The sequence below is a fragment of the Candida tropicalis genome (assembly GCF_000006335.3).
Source record: "Candida tropicalis MYA-3404 genomic scaffold supercont3.4, whole genome shotgun sequence".
NCBI classification, from domain to species: domain Eukaryota; kingdom Fungi; phylum Ascomycota; class Pichiomycetes; order Serinales; family Debaryomycetaceae; genus Candida; species Candida tropicalis.
Genome location: NW_003020056.1, coordinates 586,838 through 605,237, shown reverse-complemented (window position 1 = coordinate 605,237; position 18,400 = coordinate 586,838). Strand labels below are relative to the sequence as shown.

At 33.7% G+C, this 18,400-nt stretch overlaps 9 protein-coding genes across 9 annotated transcripts; 6 read left to right on the top strand and 3 right to left on the bottom strand. All coding sequences in view use genetic code 12, as the record gives it.

The window, feature by feature from the left end:
* Positions 1 to 906: 906 nt before the first annotated feature.
* CTRG_03284 (tricalbin) lies at positions 907 to 4,242 on the top strand (the record flags this gene model as incomplete). The annotated part of the gene is made up of 1 exon (XM_002548941.1): positions 907 to 4,242. One exon carries the CDS (start codon positions 907 to 909, stop codon positions 4,240 to 4,242), a length of 3,336 nt encoding a protein of 1,111 aa, XP_002548987.1.
* A 297-nt stretch (positions 4,243 to 4,539) lies between these two features.
* CTRG_03283 (uncharacterized protein) lies at positions 4,540 to 7,035 on the top strand (the record flags this gene model as incomplete). Its single annotated transcript, XM_002548940.1, has 1 exon — positions 4,540 to 7,035. One exon carries the CDS (start codon positions 4,540 to 4,542, stop codon positions 7,033 to 7,035), a length of 2,496 nt encoding a protein of 831 aa, XP_002548986.1.
* Positions 6,989 to 9,526, top strand: CTRG_03281 (uncharacterized protein; the record flags this gene model as incomplete). Its single annotated transcript, XM_002548939.1, has 1 exon — positions 6,989 to 9,526. One exon carries the CDS (start codon positions 6,989 to 6,991, stop codon positions 9,524 to 9,526), a length of 2,538 nt encoding a protein of 845 aa, XP_002548985.1.
* CTRG_03282 (uncharacterized protein) lies at positions 8,337 to 8,708 on the top strand (the record flags this gene model as incomplete). The annotated part of the gene is made up of 1 exon (XM_002548938.1): positions 8,337 to 8,708. The coding sequence occupies one exon, from the start codon at positions 8,337 to 8,339 to the stop codon at positions 8,706 to 8,708; it is 372 nt and encodes a 123-aa protein (XP_002548984.1).
* Positions 9,527 to 9,983: 457 nt separating the features above from the next.
* TBP1 (TATA-binding protein) lies at positions 9,984 to 10,757 on the bottom strand (the record flags this gene model as incomplete). The annotated part of the gene is made up of 1 exon (XM_002548937.1): positions 9,984 to 10,757. The coding sequence occupies one exon, from the start codon at positions 10,755 to 10,757 to the stop codon at positions 9,984 to 9,986; it is 774 nt and encodes a 257-aa protein (XP_002548983.1).
* Positions 10,758 to 11,634: 877 nt separating this feature from the next.
* APN2 (DNA-(apurinic or apyrimidinic site) lyase) lies at positions 11,635 to 13,080 on the top strand (the record flags this gene model as incomplete). The annotated part of the gene is made up of 1 exon (XM_002548936.1): positions 11,635 to 13,080. One exon carries the CDS (start codon positions 11,635 to 11,637, stop codon positions 13,078 to 13,080), a length of 1,446 nt encoding a protein of 481 aa, XP_002548982.1.
* Positions 13,081 to 13,137: 57 nt separating this feature from the next.
* Positions 13,138 to 14,769, bottom strand: CTRG_03278 (uncharacterized protein; the record flags this gene model as incomplete). The annotated part of the gene is made up of 1 exon (XM_002548935.1): positions 13,138 to 14,769. The coding sequence occupies one exon, from the start codon at positions 14,767 to 14,769 to the stop codon at positions 13,138 to 13,140; it is 1,632 nt and encodes a 543-aa protein (XP_002548981.1).
* A 97-nt stretch (positions 14,770 to 14,866) lies between these two features.
* On the top strand, positions 14,867 to 15,280 carry CTRG_03277 (uncharacterized protein; the record flags this gene model as incomplete). The annotated part of the gene is made up of 1 exon (XM_002548934.1): positions 14,867 to 15,280. The coding sequence occupies one exon, from the start codon at positions 14,867 to 14,869 to the stop codon at positions 15,278 to 15,280; it is 414 nt and encodes a 137-aa protein (XP_002548980.1).
* A 150-nt stretch (positions 15,281 to 15,430) lies between these two features.
* On the bottom strand, positions 15,431 to 17,440 carry MNN2 (Mnn2p; the record flags this gene model as incomplete). The annotated part of the gene is made up of 1 exon (XM_002548933.1): positions 15,431 to 17,440. One exon carries the CDS (start codon positions 17,438 to 17,440, stop codon positions 15,431 to 15,433), a length of 2,010 nt encoding a protein of 669 aa, XP_002548979.1.
* Positions 17,441 to 18,400: the final 960 nt, after the last annotated feature.

The following is an 18,400-nucleotide window of genomic DNA, read 5'->3' as shown; positions in this document are numbered from 1 at the left end:
CCTCCTATTTTTTTATGGCGTTTGTTTATTCGTTTCGTATCGCATTTGGCGTGTTGTCTCGTTGTATCATCAATGGACCTATATCATTAATGAGTACCCCCCAAACTCTATTGGTGTATGAAAATCAACATAATCTTATGGTTGTACGCCTGTCCTAGATTACACAACTATATTGTTGTAGTAAACTCCCCTCCCAGGATCTTCGTCAACTGCGTCACGTGAGTTACAACGGGGAATGTACTGCATATACCAGAGATGAAATTCCAGGCTAAGCGTATCCCAGCAATCCAAAGCAAAAAAAAAAAAAAGACAAAAATAAAACCAAAACAATTTCATCATCCACTTCTTCTTTTCTGCAATTAAGTTGTTAGTTTTACCTCGTTTGAGTTGCAATTTTCACTAGTTTCTCAATTAGACAGATCAATTGTATTTATAATTAACAATGTCTGATGCAAATGGTGCCGCTGTGGCAGTAAACGTATGTTCATACACCCCTTCAATTTGAAATTTTGCAATACCTTGCGCTTCCCTTAAGTGAGAGAGTGATGCAAACTTCACACCCTTTTATCTTTTCGGAGATGCACAATAAATAGCAAACATAGCCAATTGCCCATACTAACAAACATATTTGTTCTTAATTATTAGCCATCAGATACATTTGAACCACCAAAGCAAGTTGAAATCCTGAATCAAGGCGCAGGTCCTGAAGGTGGTCCTCAACCTGGCCAAGCCACCCCAGATGAAAGCAGTCGTTCTAAAACACCAACATCTAAAGCTCCAACCACCTTGTCTTCATTACATTCTAGAAACAGTAGTACTGCATCACTTATCACTCCAAGTGAAGATCTTGATATCTCCAATGTCAAGACCAAACCTCCACCAAGACAACCGGTTGATCCTACCTATATGGGTTGGAAAGAAATTGGTGGATTCTGTGAAGAGGATATTTTAACTGCAGCCGATGAAACTGTTGATTTATTGTCCAAAGGTTCCCTTTTTGATCAATACTTACCAGCAGCCATTTATGGTGACTGGTATCATAATGCCGGTTATTTGGTTGTTGCTGGGTTGCTTTCTTGGATCATTGGATGGTTTAGATTCTCTGTCGCTCCTTTGTTCTTTATCATGGTTATTTTCTCTCTTTTGTATCGTGCCTCAGTTAAGAAATACAGAGGTGTTTTAAGAGAAACAGCTCAACGTGAGTTTTCTGTTAAATCAATTGAAACTGATTATGAAACAATGGACTGGTGCAATTATTTCTTGGAACAATTCTGGTATTTCTTGGAACCTTCTATTTCACAAATTGCTTGTGAACAAGTCAATCCAATTTTGGCCAGCTCTCCAGCTCCTGCTTTTGTCAAAGCATTGTGGCTCGATAGTTTTACTTTGGGTACTAAACCACCACGTATTGATGCTGTCAAGACTTTAACTGGTACTGCTGCTGATGTTGTTGTTATGGATTGGGGATTTTCATTCACTCCAAATGCATTGGTTGATGCTAATGCTAAACAATTGAAAAATCGTGTTAATGAAAGAATTGTTGTTAAAGCTAATGTTTTTGGTGTAACTATTCCAGTTGCTGTTGATGATGTTTCATTCAAGGGCACTGCAAGAGTCAGATTGAGATTAATGACCTCATTCCCACATGTTGAAACTGTTAATGTTTCATTGTTGGAACCACCTGTTTTTGATTTCAACACCAAGATTTTATCCGAATCATCTTGGTGGAGTGAAGTATTGGCTTTTCCTGGTTTGTACCCATTCATTAACGAGATGGTTAAGAAATATGTTGGTCCACTTCTTTTCTCTCCTATTTCTTTCCAATTGAATGTCCAACAATTGTTAGCTGGTAACGCCTTGGATTCTGCCATTGGTGTCTTGACTATTACTGCTGATTCTGCTAGAGGTTTGAAGGGTTTTAAAACTATTGGTAACACTTTGGATCCATATCTTACTTTTGGTTTCCAAAACAAAGTTTTGGGTAAAACTAAAGTTATTTCCGATACCAGTTCTCCACTGTGGAAACAAACTATTAGTATCCCAATTTCTTCATTGTCTGAACCGTTCACTATTGCTTGTATTGATTTTAACGATTTCAGAAAGGATAGACAAGTTGGTGCTATTCAATTTGATTTGGAATCTTTGATTGATGAACCAAAGCAATCCAACCTTACTGCTGCTTTCTTGAGAAACAACAAACCTGTTGGTGAATTGTCATTTGGTCTTCAATTTATGCCAACTATTGAACCAATTACTCAAGCTGATGGTGCCGTTACTCCACCCCCTGATTTGAACACTGGTATTGCTAGAGTCCAAGTTGTTGAAGCTAGAAACTTGAAAGGTGGTGAAAAAGGTGCTTCCACTTATGCTGAAATCTTTTTTGATGGCGAACCAGTATTGAAGACTTCAGTTCAAAAGAACACCAATAATCCAGGTTGGGGTGCCACCACTGAACAAATTGTTTACAATCGTGCTAAAACCAAGGTTAAGATTCAAATTAAGGACAAATCTGGTAAACGTCAAGAACAACTTGTTCATAGTTTGAATGAATTGATTGATGCTACCCAAGTTGAACAAACTTGGTTCCCATTATCTCGTGGTGGTGAAGTTAGAATCACTACTACTTGGAAACCAGTTGAATTGGAAGGTGCCAGTGGTGCCGGTGGTTACACTCCACCAATTGGTGCTGTCAGAGTTGGTGTCTTGCATGGTGAAGATTTGCGTAACTTGGAAACTATTGGTAAAGTTGATCCATACGTTAGATTGTTGGTGAATGGTTTTGAAAGAGCCAGAACTAATTACTATGATTCCACTTTGAATCCTACCTGGAATGAAACCCATTATGTTAGTGTCAGTTCTCCAAATCAAAAATTGACTATTGAAGTTATGGATGTTGAAAGAAACTCTCCAGATCGTACATTGGGTTCATTTGATGTTAAATTATCCGACTTGATTCAAAAGGATGAAAGCGGAAACTATATTGAACATGTTGATCTGAAATTGAGAACTGGTAAATTGATTCATAAAAAGGGACCAAAAGGTACTGTCACCTATACTTTGTCATTCTATCCTGCTTTGCCAGTCATGTCTCTTCAAGATTATAAAGATGAAGAAGAAGAAAAGAAGAAAATCGCTGAAGAAAAACAAAAATTGGCTGAAGAAGAAAAAGAATCAGGAAAAACTGATGATAAAAAGGAAGAAAAGATTGAAGACCAAGTTGATGAAGATGAAGATGTTGAAGATGATGCTTTTGGTCACAAATTAAGATTATCATTAGATCAATTACTTGAATATCAATCTGGTGTTTTAGTTTATTCTGTTGAAAAAGCCAGCATGAAAAAAGACGGTTATTACTTACAAGTCTTTACCGGTAATAATGGTTTCGCTGATTTCTCTACAAATAAAGTTGGTGTTACTGGTGATTCTGTTATTACTGAATTGGAATATGCAAAAACTCAATTCAGATTGGTTAAAAAGGCTTCTGACAATAGACTTGCTAAAGCTATTGCTGAGACTACTATTCCTACTTTGCAATTGGTTAAGAATGGTTACAATAAACCAATGAATCTTGAACTTTCTGGTGCTGGATCTGCTACTGTTAGTATTCAATTCAGTTGGATTCCATTGGTTTACAATTCAGGAGTTCCAAAGCTGGACTCTATTAACAACAGTGGTAATTTGACTGTTGGTATTATCAGAGCTGAAGGTTTGCCATCTGCTGATAGTAATGGTAAATCCGATCCATTTATTGAAGTCTTCTTGAATACCGACAAAGAACCATTCACCAAGACCAAAACAATCAAGAGAACTCTTGATCCAGTGTGGAACCACGAAGATACTACTGAAGTTACTAATCTTGTTGATTCTACCTTGAAATTAGTTTGTTATGATTGGGATATGGCCAACAAGAATGATCTTCTAGGCATTGGTTATATTAAAATTGGTGATTACGATTTTGAAGAACAACCAGAAATTCCTGTTAGTTTAGAAACCGAAGAAGGAGACCCAGCAGGTATTGCTTATATCAATATGAGTTTCAAACCTGAATTTGTTTTGAACCTTACTGTTGGATCCTCTGCCACTGGTGTTGGTAAAGTTGGTGCTAAAGGTGTTGGTGCCGTTGGTGCCGTTGGTAAAGGTGTTGGTACTGTTGGTAAAGGACTTGGTAAAGGATTAGAAAAAGGTATTGGTGGAGGTCTTAAAGGGATCAAGAAAGGTTTACATTTTGGTAAATCAGATTAAATTAATTATGTAACTACTTTGTTTTTTATATATATGTTGAATGAATTGAATTAAATCAGTTTTTTACAACTTGGGAGCGCACGTGACCTTTATTGTTTTTTGTTTATTATTTTTTTTTTTTTTTTTTTTTTTGCTTTTCCGCACAGATGAGATGAGATTATCAACTTTTCTTGAAACAATCTATGGGAAGACGAAAAAAAATTTTTCAATCCCTTTTAGTTCATTCCCCCTTTTTCTTAAACTTTTCCTTTCTTTTTCATTCTGTCGATAATCAACATTGAATAATCATCACACACTATGGATATTTCGAAACCAGTTGGTTCAGAAATCACATCTGTTGATTTTGGTGTGTTGTCTGATGATGAAATTAGAAAATTATCAGCAAAACAAATCACAAATCCTATTGTATTTGATAATTTAGGTCATCCTATAAATGGAGGTTTATATGATTTATCACTTGGGGCATTCTTAAGAAATGTTTGTACTACTTGTGGATTAGATGAAAAATTCTGTCCTGGTCATATGGGTCATATTGAATTACCTGTTCCTGTTTATAATCCAATGTTTTTCAATCAATTGTATATTTTTTTAAGAAGTGCTTGTTTATATTGTCATAATTTTAAACTTAATCAAGTTGAAGTTCATAAATATCAATGTAAATTACATTTGATTCAATATGGTTTATTATTGGAATGTGTTGAATTGGATAACATTTTGGCAAGTTCTTCTAAGAAATCTCCAGATGATGAAATTGACGAAGATGATGAAGATGAAGAAGATGAATATACTAGTGGTAAATCAGTTAGTAGTAAATCTAAAAAAGAACTTATGGAACGTCGTGAATTATTTGTCAAGAATGCCATTGAAAAAGCTTTAAATGAAGGTAGAACTAGTCATAGGGGTATTGTCACTGCTTCTGTTTCTGAAGAAAGAAAAGCTGTTATTCATGAATTTTACAAAGCTTTGTTGAGTAGACCAAAATGTCACAATTGTGGAATGTATTCTCCAGGTTTTAGAAAAGATGGTTTCACCAAGATTTTCGAAAACTCCTTGACTGAAAAACAAATTACCAACAATCGTGTTAAAGGTTTACAACGTCCTTCTATGATTAAAAAGTCCAACAACAAGTCATCTTCTTCTGAAGTCAGTGATCTACCAAACATCAAACATAAAGGAGGATCCAAATATGTTTTATCTACTGAAATTAGAAACATTTTGAGATCTTTATTCAACAAAGAACAACATGTCTTGCAAAAAGTTTTCCACTCCAGACCATACCAACATGATCATGTTAGTGGTGACATTTTCTTTAAACAATCTGTCTTGGTTCCCCCAACCAGATTCAGATTGCCATCTAAATTAGGTGATGAAATCCATGAAAATGCTCAAAATGAATTATTATCCAACATCATCAAGACTTCTGTCCTTATAAGAACATTGAATGATCAAATTTCCAACATGTATAAAGACAAATTGGGTGGTGAAGATAAAAAGATTCTTTTCAACAGATTAATGAATGCTTTTGTTACTTTACAAAATGATGTCAATGCATTTATTGATTCTACTAAAAACCAAAATGCACCAGCTGGTAAAGTTCCAAACCCAGGTATTAAACAAGCATTGGAAAAGAAAGAAGGTTTGTTCAGAAAACACATGATGGGTAAGAGAGTTAATTATGCTGCTCGTTCTGTTATTTCACCAGATCCAAACTTGGAAACAAATGAAATTGGTGTTCCCCCTGTATTTGCCACCAAATTAACTTATCCGGAACCAGTTACTTCTTATAATGCTGCCGAATTAAGACAAGCTGTTATTAATGGTCCTGATACATGGCCAGGTGCTATCCAAATTCAAAATGAAGATGGTTCCTTGGTTTCCTTGGTTGGTATGACTTTGGAACAACGTAAGGCTCTTGCTAATCAATTGTTGACTCCAAGTAATGGTAACTCTGTTGTTGGCAAGAAAGTTTACAGACATATTAAAAACAATGATGTTGTTATTATGAATCGTCAACCAACTTTGCATAAAGCTTCTATGATGGGTCATAAAGTCAGAGTTTTACCAGGTGAAAAGACTTTAAGATTACATTATGCTAATACTGGTGCTTATAATGCCGATTTTGATGGTGATGAAATGAATATGCATTTCCCACAAAATGAAAATGCTAGAGCTGAAGCTTTGAACTTGGCAAATACTGATAGTCAATACTTGACTCCAACTTCTGGTTCCCCATTGAGAGGTTTGATTCAAGATCATATTTCTGCCGGTGTTTGGTTAACCAGTAAGGATACTTTCTTCACAAGAGAAACTTATCAACAATTGATTTACGGTTGTATTAGGCCAGAAGATGGACATACTACTAGAAACAGAATCATCACTGTTCCACCAGCTGTTTACAAACCAGAGATGTTGTGGACTGGTAAACAAGTCATCACTACTATTTTGTTGAACATCAAACCAGAAAACGTTCCGGGTGTCAATTTGATTTCCAAGAACAAGATCAAGAGTGATTATTGGGGTGAAGGTAGCACAGAAAATGATGTTATTTTCAAAAATGGTGAATTATTATGTGGTATCTTGGATAAATCTCAATATGGTGCTTCTCAATTTGGTATTATCCATTCTTTACATGAAGTTTATGGACCAACTGTTGCTGGTAAGGCTTTGAGTATCTTGGGTAGATTATTCACCAACTACATTATGATGACTGCATTTACTTGTGGTATGGATGATTTGAGATTGACTGATGAAGGTAACAAATGGAGAAAAGGATATCTTGAAACAATCTGTTGATATTGGTAGAGTTGCTGCTGCTGAAGTCACCAACTTGGATGAAGATACCAAGAATAATAACAAGGAATTGTTGAGAAGATTAGAAGAAATTTTAAGAGATGACAATAAATTGGGTATTTTGGATGCCATTACTCAATCTAAAGTCAATGCTATTACTTCTCAAGTTGTTTCCAAATGTGTTCCAGATGGTACTATGAAGAGATTCCCATACAATTCTATGCAAGCTATGGCTTTATCTGGTGCTAAAGGTTCCAATGTTAATGTTTCTCAAATTATGTGTTTATTAGGGCAACAAGCTTTAGAAGGTAGAAGAGTACCAGTTATGGTTTCAGGTAAGACATTACCATCATTCAAACCATTTGAAACAGATGCTCGAGCTGGTGGTTATATTAAACAACGTTTCTACTCTGGTATTAGACCACAAGAATATTACTTCCATTGTATGGCTGGTAGAGAAGGTTTGATTGATACCGCTGTTAAAACATCTAGATCTGGTTATTTACAACGTTGTTTGACTAAACAATTGGAAGGTGTCCATGTCAGTTATGATAATTCTGTCAGAGATGCTGATGGTACATTGATTCAATTCCTTTATGGTGGAGATGCTATTGACACTACCAAACAATCACACATGAACCAATTCAAATTCTGTGCTGATAACTACGATGCCTTGTTGGCTAAATACAACCCAGGTGATATGATTGAAAATATTGATACTGATGCTGCATTGTCATACTCCAAGAAGGTCCGTAAGTCATTGAAAAAACAAAAGGATGTCCCACATTACGAACAAGTTGTTAAATATGATCCAGTATTGAATGTTTACAACCCTGCTAAATACTTGGGTTCTGTTTCTGAAAAATTCCAAGAAAAACTTGATGATTTTGCTGCTAAGAATCCAAGTGTATTTGCACAATCCAAGGAAGAAGCTAAAGCTACTGGTAAATTAACTGAAAAGAAATTCAGAGCATTGATGCAATTGAAATATATGAGATCTTTGATTAATCCTGGTGAAGCTGTTGGTATTATTGCTTCTCAATCTATCGGTGAACCATCTACTCAAATGACATTGAACACTTTCCATTTTGCTGGTCATGGTGCTGCTAACGTTACTTTGGGTATCCCACGTATGAGAGAAATTATTATGACAGCTTCAGCAAGTATCAAGACTCCACAAATGACATTGCCAATCTTGGATGATGTTAACGATACTGAAGCCGATACTTTCTGTAAATCTGTTGCCAGAGTTGTTTTATCTGAATTTGTTGATAAAGTGATTGTTACTGAAACAACTTCTCAAGATGAAGATGGTTCTAATAGTAGGTCTTATGTTATCAATTTGCAATTCTATACCAAAGAAGAATATGAAAGTGAATATGATATTTCTCAAGCTCAATTGGAAGATGTCATCACTAGTAATTTCTTGCGTCAATTGGAATCCCAAATTGTTAAAGAAGTTAAGAAACAAAAAAGACCAGATCATTTGCCAACTGTTGGTAAATCTGCTGGTAAAACAGATATGGAAACTGTTTCTGGTAAGATTCAAGAAGTTCGTGATGAACATGATGATGAAGAAGAAATTGATGAAGATCATGATGAAGAACAAGCTAAACAAAATGTCAAACAACAAGTTTCATATGAAGGTCCAGATGATGATGAAATTGAAACTATGAAAAGAGCTGAAGAAACTAGTGATGAAGAAATGGCTGATGCTGATAGTTCAAGTGATTCTGAATCGGATTCAGAATCTGAAGATGAAGAAGGTGATGTTGATATGGATAAATCTTCTAAACCTGTTGAAATGTCACGTTCTGCTAAAGATCGTCAATCTGAAGTTATTGCAAGTCATAATATGGTTACTAAATTTAATTTTGATGATGATAATGGTGAATGGTGTGAATTTAAATTAGAATTAAATGGTGATGAAACTCAAAAATTATTGATGGTTAATATTGTTGAAGATATTTTACGTACAGTTGTTGTTCGTGAAATCCCACGTATTGGCAGATGTGTTCATCCAGAACCAGATGCAAAAACCGGTCAAAGAATTTTAACTACTGAAGGTGTTAACTTCAAAGCCATGTGGGATCAAGAAGATTTCATTAATGTTAATGGTATTACATCGAATGATATTTATGCCGTTTTGAAAACTTATGGTGTTGAAGCTGCTAGAAACACTATTGTTAATGAAATCTATAGAGTTTTCAATACTTATGGTATTAGTGTTTCATCACGTCATTTAGATTTGATTGCTGATATGATGACTAGAGAAGGTACTTATTTGGCATTCAATAGACAAGGTATTGATAGTAGTACATCAGCATTTATGAAAATGTCTTATGAAACTACTTGTCAATTCTTAACCAAAGCTGTTTTAGATGGTGATCGTGAAGAATTAGAATCACCTTCTTCTAAAATTGTCATGGGTAAATTAGCTAGTGTAGGTACTGGTTCATTCGATGTTTTTGCTCAAATGCCTAAATTTCAATAAATTTTTTTGGGGGCAAAGATAAACCTATTGAAGTTTAATGGTTAATATAAAATAAAAAGAGCATACATGTGTAATATAGTTTGAAATAGATATCTTTATTGTTTCGTTGCAATAATAATAAAAGAATAAATAAATTAAAAAAAAATTGAATATAAATTTTATAGCGTATATCTATAACATGTGTAGTATTTCATAATTTGGTATAAAATTCGTACAAATTCTGAATGAAATAACGAACTCTGTCTATGATGTTTTCAATATTCATCATCAATGATTAATTCCCAAAAAAAAGACTATTAATACATACATTTAAAAATTAAAAAAAAAAAAAAATAGAATAACTAATAAAAAAAGATGATGGACTAAAAAACTAAATTTACAGATAATATATATATATGTGTGAGATGGTAATGGTAATGGTAATGGTTATGGTAATGTGATGTGATGATATGGTGTATTAATTTTTACGAAATTCATTCAACACCGGATAAATCAGTTCAAATGCATCATAAATTTCTTCTCTTTTCTTTGCACCCGTTAAAACAATCTTCCCTGAAACAAATATAAGTAAAACAATCTTTGGTTTAACCATTCTATAAATTAACCCTGGAAATAATTCTGGTTCATATGACGAGAAAGTACCATGCGCAAATGCCAAACCTTCTAATCTAATAGCAAATTTAACATCTGTTGAACCAACAATATTTTGTATTTTAAAATCACAGAATTTAGCATTAAATCCCAATTTTTGAATAATTCTGGCATATTTTCTTGATGCCAATTTAGAATCATCTTCAGATTTAGCCCCTGTAACAACCATTTTACCAGAAGCAAAAATCAATGCAGTAGTTTTTGGATCTCTAATTCTCATGATAACTGCTGCAAATCTTTTTGGGTTATATTCAGCATTTCTAGCATGCAATGCAATTGTTTTTAAATCTAAACGACAATCTAAATTGACAGTGGCAACAATATTTTGTAAAGTAGGAACAATACCAGATGTGGCGCCATCATCATCCTCTTGTTTTGGTTCAATTACATCAGAAGGTTCCTTCTTGATTTTGACATCACCTTCAGTTTGCAGCAGCAGCAGACCACCAGCAGTCTGTTGCAGTTTTGACTCTTCTCCATCATCTCTTTCACCATCAATACCCTTTGGGAATAACAATGAATCTGGACCAGTAAATACCTTAGCTTGAGCAGCAGTTGTTGGTAATTTTAATGAATCCATGGTGTATATATATGTGTGTAAAATGAAATGAATGAATGAAGTAGTATCAATTACCAGAAAGGAAATATAAAATGCAAGATTCTTCGTTCAAAAATAAAAGGTTTCCTTTCTACAGTGAAATTTCTTTTTATTTGATCTGTTTTGGTTCTTTTTATTTGCGGACTATTGGAGTGGATGGGGGCGGAAAAAGGCAACCAAAGAGTGTACAAATCAAAAAAAAAAATTATCTGAAAAAAAAAAAAAAAAAATTAAAAATAAAAATGCGTGTGAAAAGTGCAAAAAGTGTGTGATAACCAAAAAACCGAAAATCTTTTTTCGCACACTTCAAATTTTTTTCTCCATCAGGGAATTTCGCGAAGTATTTATACTCCTCGAGTTTGTCCGGGTAATTCTTACAACCGTGTTTCTTTTTTTTTTTTTTATTTTTATGTGACGCGATGGTCATGATTTTAGAGATAGAAGTATTTCTCCATGAGCAATACAGATAAACGATAGATTAGACCTGCAGTGAGGACCTATGAATCATCTCTATATGTATGTATTCACACGCGTTGGAGCATCTTATCAATAATGGTTATTGAACAAAAGTCTGCCAACTGTCATGGCCACCAAGTCATCTCTACTTGTCTAATGGTTGTCATTGTTTTTTTTTTTTTTTATTTGCTGTCAGCGAGAAAGTTTTTTTTTTTTTTCTTTTTTTGTTTTTTCTTTACTTTGGTCACTTGCACACGACTTTCTCGTGCCCAAGTATCGATAAATTAAAACGCGCCATAGCAAATCTTAATCTTAATCATGATGATGATGGTGATCATCTTACTTTTATTTACTTTAAATCTGGTTAGTTAATTTATGTGCCGGGTGTCGGTTTTGACAAATAATGGATAAGGATATACTACTACAAGAACCATTCACGAAAATCACAAGTAAATCAAAAGGTGATTCAACTATTCGTTATGTCACATTTAATGTAAATGGAATTAAAACAATCTTTAATTATCATCCATGGAATAAGTTTAAACAAGATTATAACGCGTTATTTAACCTGTTACATGCTGATATTATCACTTTGCAAGAATTGAAATTATCTGAATCAACTATTCAACAAGCTAAGAATATAGCTCATTTGGCAGATTATAAATCATTTATTAGTTTACCTGCGACTAAGAAAGGATATAGTGGTGTGGGATTATTTATTCGTAACCCATCAGATGGAAAGAATGCTAAACATTTAACTGTTGTTAAAGCAGAAGAAGGAATTACTGGTTGGTTATGCTCACGAAATGGAAGTAACGTTCCATATCGTGAGTTGAATGATAATATTGGTGGATACACAGATTTTGATAAACAACTGGGTCAATTTTTAGATAGTGAAGGTAGATGTGTTGTTGTTGAACTTGCAGATAATACAGTTGTATTTGGTGTATATTGTCCTGCAAATTCTCAAAGAACATATGAAGGTGAATTATTCAGATTAACATTTATGAAACTTTTACTTGAAAGATGTCGAAATTTGAAAAATATGGGGAAGAAAGTAGTTGTTATGGGAGATATTAACATTAATCTTGATCTTATCGACAACGCAGAAGGTATTGAATTGGGAGTTAAAGATAATTCAATAAGAAGAGCACTGCTGGGACATACATTTGAATGTATGAATTACGCAGAATGTGTCAAGTTTAAAAGTTCTCTGGATGCAAGGATTTTGTTAAATAAATATGTTTATCGATCCATGTGGCAGGATTTGAGTATTGATGGGAAAGAAGAAAATAAAGATGATGAACAAAAACAATTCTTGTATGACACCACAAGGTTTATTCAAGGTAGAAGAATGAAAATGTATACAGTTTGGAATACTTTGACAAATTCACGTGAAATTAACTATGGATCAAGAATTGATTTGATATTGTTTAGTGATGAATCAATGGTGAAAAATATTTCCCAAGCAGATATATGGCCATGTATCTTGGGATCCGATCACTGCCCTGTATTTACTGATTATGATATTGATGAATGTCAAGAGGATGACGATATCACAGAAGTTCCTACGAAGTTACACCTTGAAGCTAGATATCATTTCAAATTAGAAAAAACAAGAGATATCACCAGTTTATTTGGGTCTAAAAACCCGAAAAAGAGTGCAAGTCCTGATTCAAGTAGCACCTCATCAGTGACAAGCTCTCAATCTTCAACTCCAAAGCCCGCCAACTCTCAGGAAAGTTCTCTGAAACCAAAATATGTATATAAAAGTCGGAAAGTGGAGAAACCAGAGGCAAAGAAGAACAAGAAGACACAGATCAAGTCTATTAGCAATTATTTTAAATAGATTATATGTTTACATAGATGATTAATAAAGGGGTTATTCTATAAATAGTAGTATGGATCAACTCAGGGAGCTTTGTCTTTTCATTTCTACTGGATCCGACGAATTACTGAGTTCAGAAGACTCTTGAGATTGTTTCTTTCTATTTCTTAACTGTGAGTAAGCAAATCGAGTTGAAATGAGTAATCCAAGTCCAGCAAGACCAATACCCATGTAAAAAGCATGTCTTATTCCTTTAATATCAGAATCAAATTGATTATCAGCAGAACCAGTATAATATTCAACAGCAGCAGCGAATCCCAATCCAAGAGCAATGGAATAATTAACAACTGTGGAGACTAATGATCCAGCAATACCTTGTTGACGTCTAGGTAAGAAAGAACTTAATAAAATACAACCAGCAGGAAATGACATATCCATACCAATTGGTTGGATAATTAAACTGACAAATTTTTGACCCCAATAAATTTGTCCCACTGGTCGAAGTCCCATTAAAAGTATTCCTACTAAAAATGCAAGATTAGCTAACCACATAACAATACCTGATGGAACTTTGGTTAATAGTATTGCCCCAGTAATTGCAGCAATAAGTCCCATAGGACAACAAGGTATTGTCTTTACTGCTGACATAACTGCATTATCTCCATCGATAATTAATGACCATCTAAACATATAGTATAACCAAACACCAAAACAAGACCACCCAGCAGCAATACATCCAAGAATAAATCCTGTATCACCTTTCAATACTGAGCTAGGAACTAATGGATCATCAACTTTTTTTTCAACAAAAAAGAATACAACCATAGAAAGGACACCGACAATAAGTAAAGCATAAACATATGGAACATTCCACCCAACGTTTGGACCTTGATTAAGGGCAAAATTAATTAAAACTAAACCAGAAACACCAAATATACTACCCCAATAATCAAATTTCCCATCTGATTTAATTCCTATTTTTTTAGGAATAACAAGTATGGCAGAAACACCAAAAAATATACTAATTATACCACATGTCCAAAAAGTCCATTTCCAAGAACTTACTACAGCAAACATCCCACTGAACAATGAACCAGCAATGAAACCAGTTGGAGCAATTGCTCCAAATAAAGCTAAACAAATATTTTTCTTTAAAGATTCAGGATAATAAGACCCAATTAATGCTTGAGTATTTGGCATCATTATAGCTGGTCCCATTCCTTGTAAACCTCTCATTGTAGTGAAAAAGACATTTGATTTAGTTAATCCTGAAAACCCACACATTAATGAAAATACACCAAACCATAAATATCCAATAACATATAAAAGTTTATATCCATACATATCACCTAATCTTCCAGAAATTAAAATAAATGTACCTACAATCATCGAATAACTTGAGGCAAACCAAGACATTTCTCCAGGATTATCTTGAACTCCAAATGTTTCAGCAATATGAAATTGAGTATTCATTGTTTGTGCAACACCTGCTTGAGTTAATAATTGTGAAAGACACATGAATGACATGAATAAAATTTCTCTAAATTTTGAAATTTCTGTATGATTGGGTTCAGGAAGTAAAGAAATAGTTATTATTGAAGCAGTAGTTTCATGTCTTTGAAGATCAAATATTTCTTGATTAATACCTTGTTCGATTTCAAAGTCATTAACTTCATTTGAATTCACAGATTCTGCCATTTCTTCTTTCATATTTGATATAAAATTAAGTCAAAGATATCGTCGTGAATGGTTTTTAGAAATTTGATGTATTTTTATTTTTTATTTTTGGGTTGATAGGGATCTTTGCATGATTATATATATTTATATACGGATATCTCACCGGAAAAGGTGTGCGTGTAGCAACAGTGAAAATCCGCGTCTCATTGTTTTGTGTAACTCATCTCTTCTTCCTCTTCTCCTTAACAAAAAAAAAAAAACTCGGAACGCCGAATCAGATTTTAAAGATTCCACTTCGACCCGAATATCACAAACTCAGGAAATGTCAATTACTAAACTTACTAATACCAAAATAGCAAACTTGTTCAGTGGTAGGTTAATAACAATAATGATAACAATAAGATATAATCTCGACTCTGTCTCTCACAAGATAGTCTCTGGACCATGTGGTGATCCAAATATAGTTGTGAGTCTTTCCCTTTCATACCTCACGTTATGGTTAAGAGAAAGAAAAGGGTGTCAAACTTTTAACACAAAGGTTTGAGATCGTATAATTATCATGTAACAGATCTTCAAACGGCCCAACCGCTAAAAACTGTTAAACGAAAGCTACAAACCTGGTTACAAACTCGTCTTTAATATTATTAATAAGTTCGTGAAAAACTAAAAAAAAAAAATCATGTCATACTATATTCTATGAAACTACAGTTGGTATCTTAGCGGTCTCTTTCAACCATTTCAAGTGTGGAATGAAAACGTCTTTACATCTCTTGATATTGTTTTCTTCTTCATCTTTAACATACATTAAATGATTACCCATATAATCATCATTAAAGTTGATCTTTGGAACATTTTCAATCGGTTTACCGGATTCTTCATCGTAATAGTTTGGACACAAACCCTCGGTGAAAAATTGTAATACTCGTAAATCAAAATCATAACCAACATTATCATTAATAGACGAATACATTCTAATATGTTCTCCTGAATCAGGATAAACAAGATCATGATTATCCACTAACCAATTTGGATAAAATTTAGGATATGAAAGATGCATGAAAATAACATCAACTTTATTCCTTGTCAAATCTTGTGCTTGAACAGGATCAAAATGTGCTAATGCTTTAGAGACAAATTTCTTTTCTCTCTTTGATTCATATCCTGTCCATTTGAATTGTTTAGCACATTGATACCAAGGTTCCTTCATAACATGAGCAGCAGCAATAAATGTTTCCTTATCACCTTCACCTGCAGAACCTTGTGTCATCAATGGATAGTAGTAATCAGGACCAAAAACATTATAGTATAAACAAAGCAACAAAGTTTTCAAGTGACTGGACTTATTGATCATAAACATACCAGTTTCAGATGTTGGATCTGGAAGAGCACCTTCAAAATCATGATACCAAGAATCTTTGAAAGTATATTCAGACAATGGTTTTAATTTATCTTTACCTCCAGCTTGTTTTTCGTCATATTTCGAATATCTTAATTTGTTTTCTTTAACTTCAACATTGGCAATATCGTAGAATTTAGGATTAGTAGTTCTTGCCCAAGCATCTGGCCATAAAAGTAATTGATTTTCCTTGTATAAATCACTAGTAAACAAATAATCTACATCTCTGGTTGGGAAATTGTCTGAGTCCAAGTACAATACATTTTCAAATTTAGAACTTAAAAGAGCCAACATCTTGTATTGATATCCACCAATTTTGAAACGTTTACTCAATTCTTCAGCAAATTCATAATCAAAAACATTACATCTAGCATTATATTTAGGCAACACTTCATCACAGAAATGTTTTTCATAATCAGATTCTGTGGCGATGAATAATTCAATTGGTAATTTAGATCCATTGGCTCTGATTTGTTTAATAACTAAAAATGATAACCAAGTGAACCGTCCACCACCAACAAGAACATACCCAGATGATCCTTTGTAAGATTCCCATTCTTTATCACTAGGTAACAAATTACCAAAAGTTTTAACTTCTTTAAGCATTTCTGGAATATGGTCCTTAACATATCTTTGATGACTATCTTTTAATTCTTCATAAGTTTCATGAGGAATATCCAAGACATTTTCCAAATACTCTTTACTGAACAAAAATGAATCGTGTGTGGAGAATAATTCTTTAGCATGTTCTGTTTTATATTTCTTTTTAATAGAAGGTTGTTTCATAGCAAATTTTTCCAAGTTGTCAAAGAAAATTCTATAATTTGTAACTTTTTCATTCTTTGGTTTTGAAGCTTCCACTTTGATATCATCACCTTTAACAGATTGATCTTTCAGACCTTCGAAAGAATCTCCAGTGTCATCTTCAGTTTGTTGTTCAAGAACAGGTATAGCTTGTTCTACTTCAGGTGCTGCTTTAACAGCATCGGCAGGTTTTGGCTCATCACCTTCATCTGCCGGATTTACATCCACTGCAATAGGTTTCTTTCCACTAGAATCTTCATTTTCTGCCTTTCCAGCAACGTTTTGTGGTTTAGCTTGAATGATTTCTTCATTTGGAGGATTGTCAAGTCTATTTGGTCCAGGTTTAGGTATGGATTCTTGAATATTTGAACCAGCATTGGATGCTTTAAATTCAAATACATTTTGTAAATCTTGTTTTTGGACATTAGATGAAACAATGAGATGATAGGTAATTATGATTGCCAATACTCCTAAAAGCAACTTGATTTTTTGTTTGGTAATCATTTTATTGAAAGAATGCAGTAATTGGAGATAAATGCAGAATGTGGATATTAATTGTAAACTACTGTTGAGTTACCCCGTTGACTTCTTTGAATGTCTCTTGTCTATTGATGTGATAGTGATTTCCTTCTTTAACAACACCTAACGATCTTAGAGATCAAACCAATAAAGTAATGATTATTAAGATGTAATTAGGAATGGGTATTTTCCAATATAAAAGTGAAGCAATTTAGATCGGAAACAAGTGATGAAAAATCATATCAATTTTTTTTTTTTTTCTTTCTTCCCTCCTTCGTGCGTTGACAATTCCGGTTGAACGTGCCGTGGTCACGATTTTAGTTCGACGCGAAAAAATTTGTTCGTTCGTACGTTGGTGCCAAGATGACCAACTAAATCGAACTAAACATCTTGTACGCTGATTCTTACAATATATGAAAGAAAGAAAAATTTTTTGCACATTAAATCTCTGATGCATCTAAATTAGTTTCATGCATAAACACTTACGATTGTTTGTACGAGAATATGAATAAGATGATGAAGATCATGCAAGTATGAATGAATGTTTACTAAAAATAAATAAAATCAAAAAAACAAAACAGACGCGTCATTACTCTGGTATGTCGTCGGAGAAACACGTCGTAGAAGAATTTGCAGTTTAATTACTCCGTCGATCTCAGGTTTCAGTAATTACGAACCATCGGTATTTAAACAATAAATTAATTGCATCATGATCTATGACTTCCATCAGTAAGAGACAAAGATAGCAATTGTTCATGCTTCTTGTTCTGGTTTATATCACTAGATTGGACAACTGAAAATGAATGCCAGTATAGCATGACGTGTACAATGCTTTATTGATGTGTTCCTGTAGATAGATTAAAATGTGACCATCCAACGACTTGTCATACCAGCTTGTCTACACTTCACCAGTTACTAATTACCACTGAAATAGCAAATAGTTCT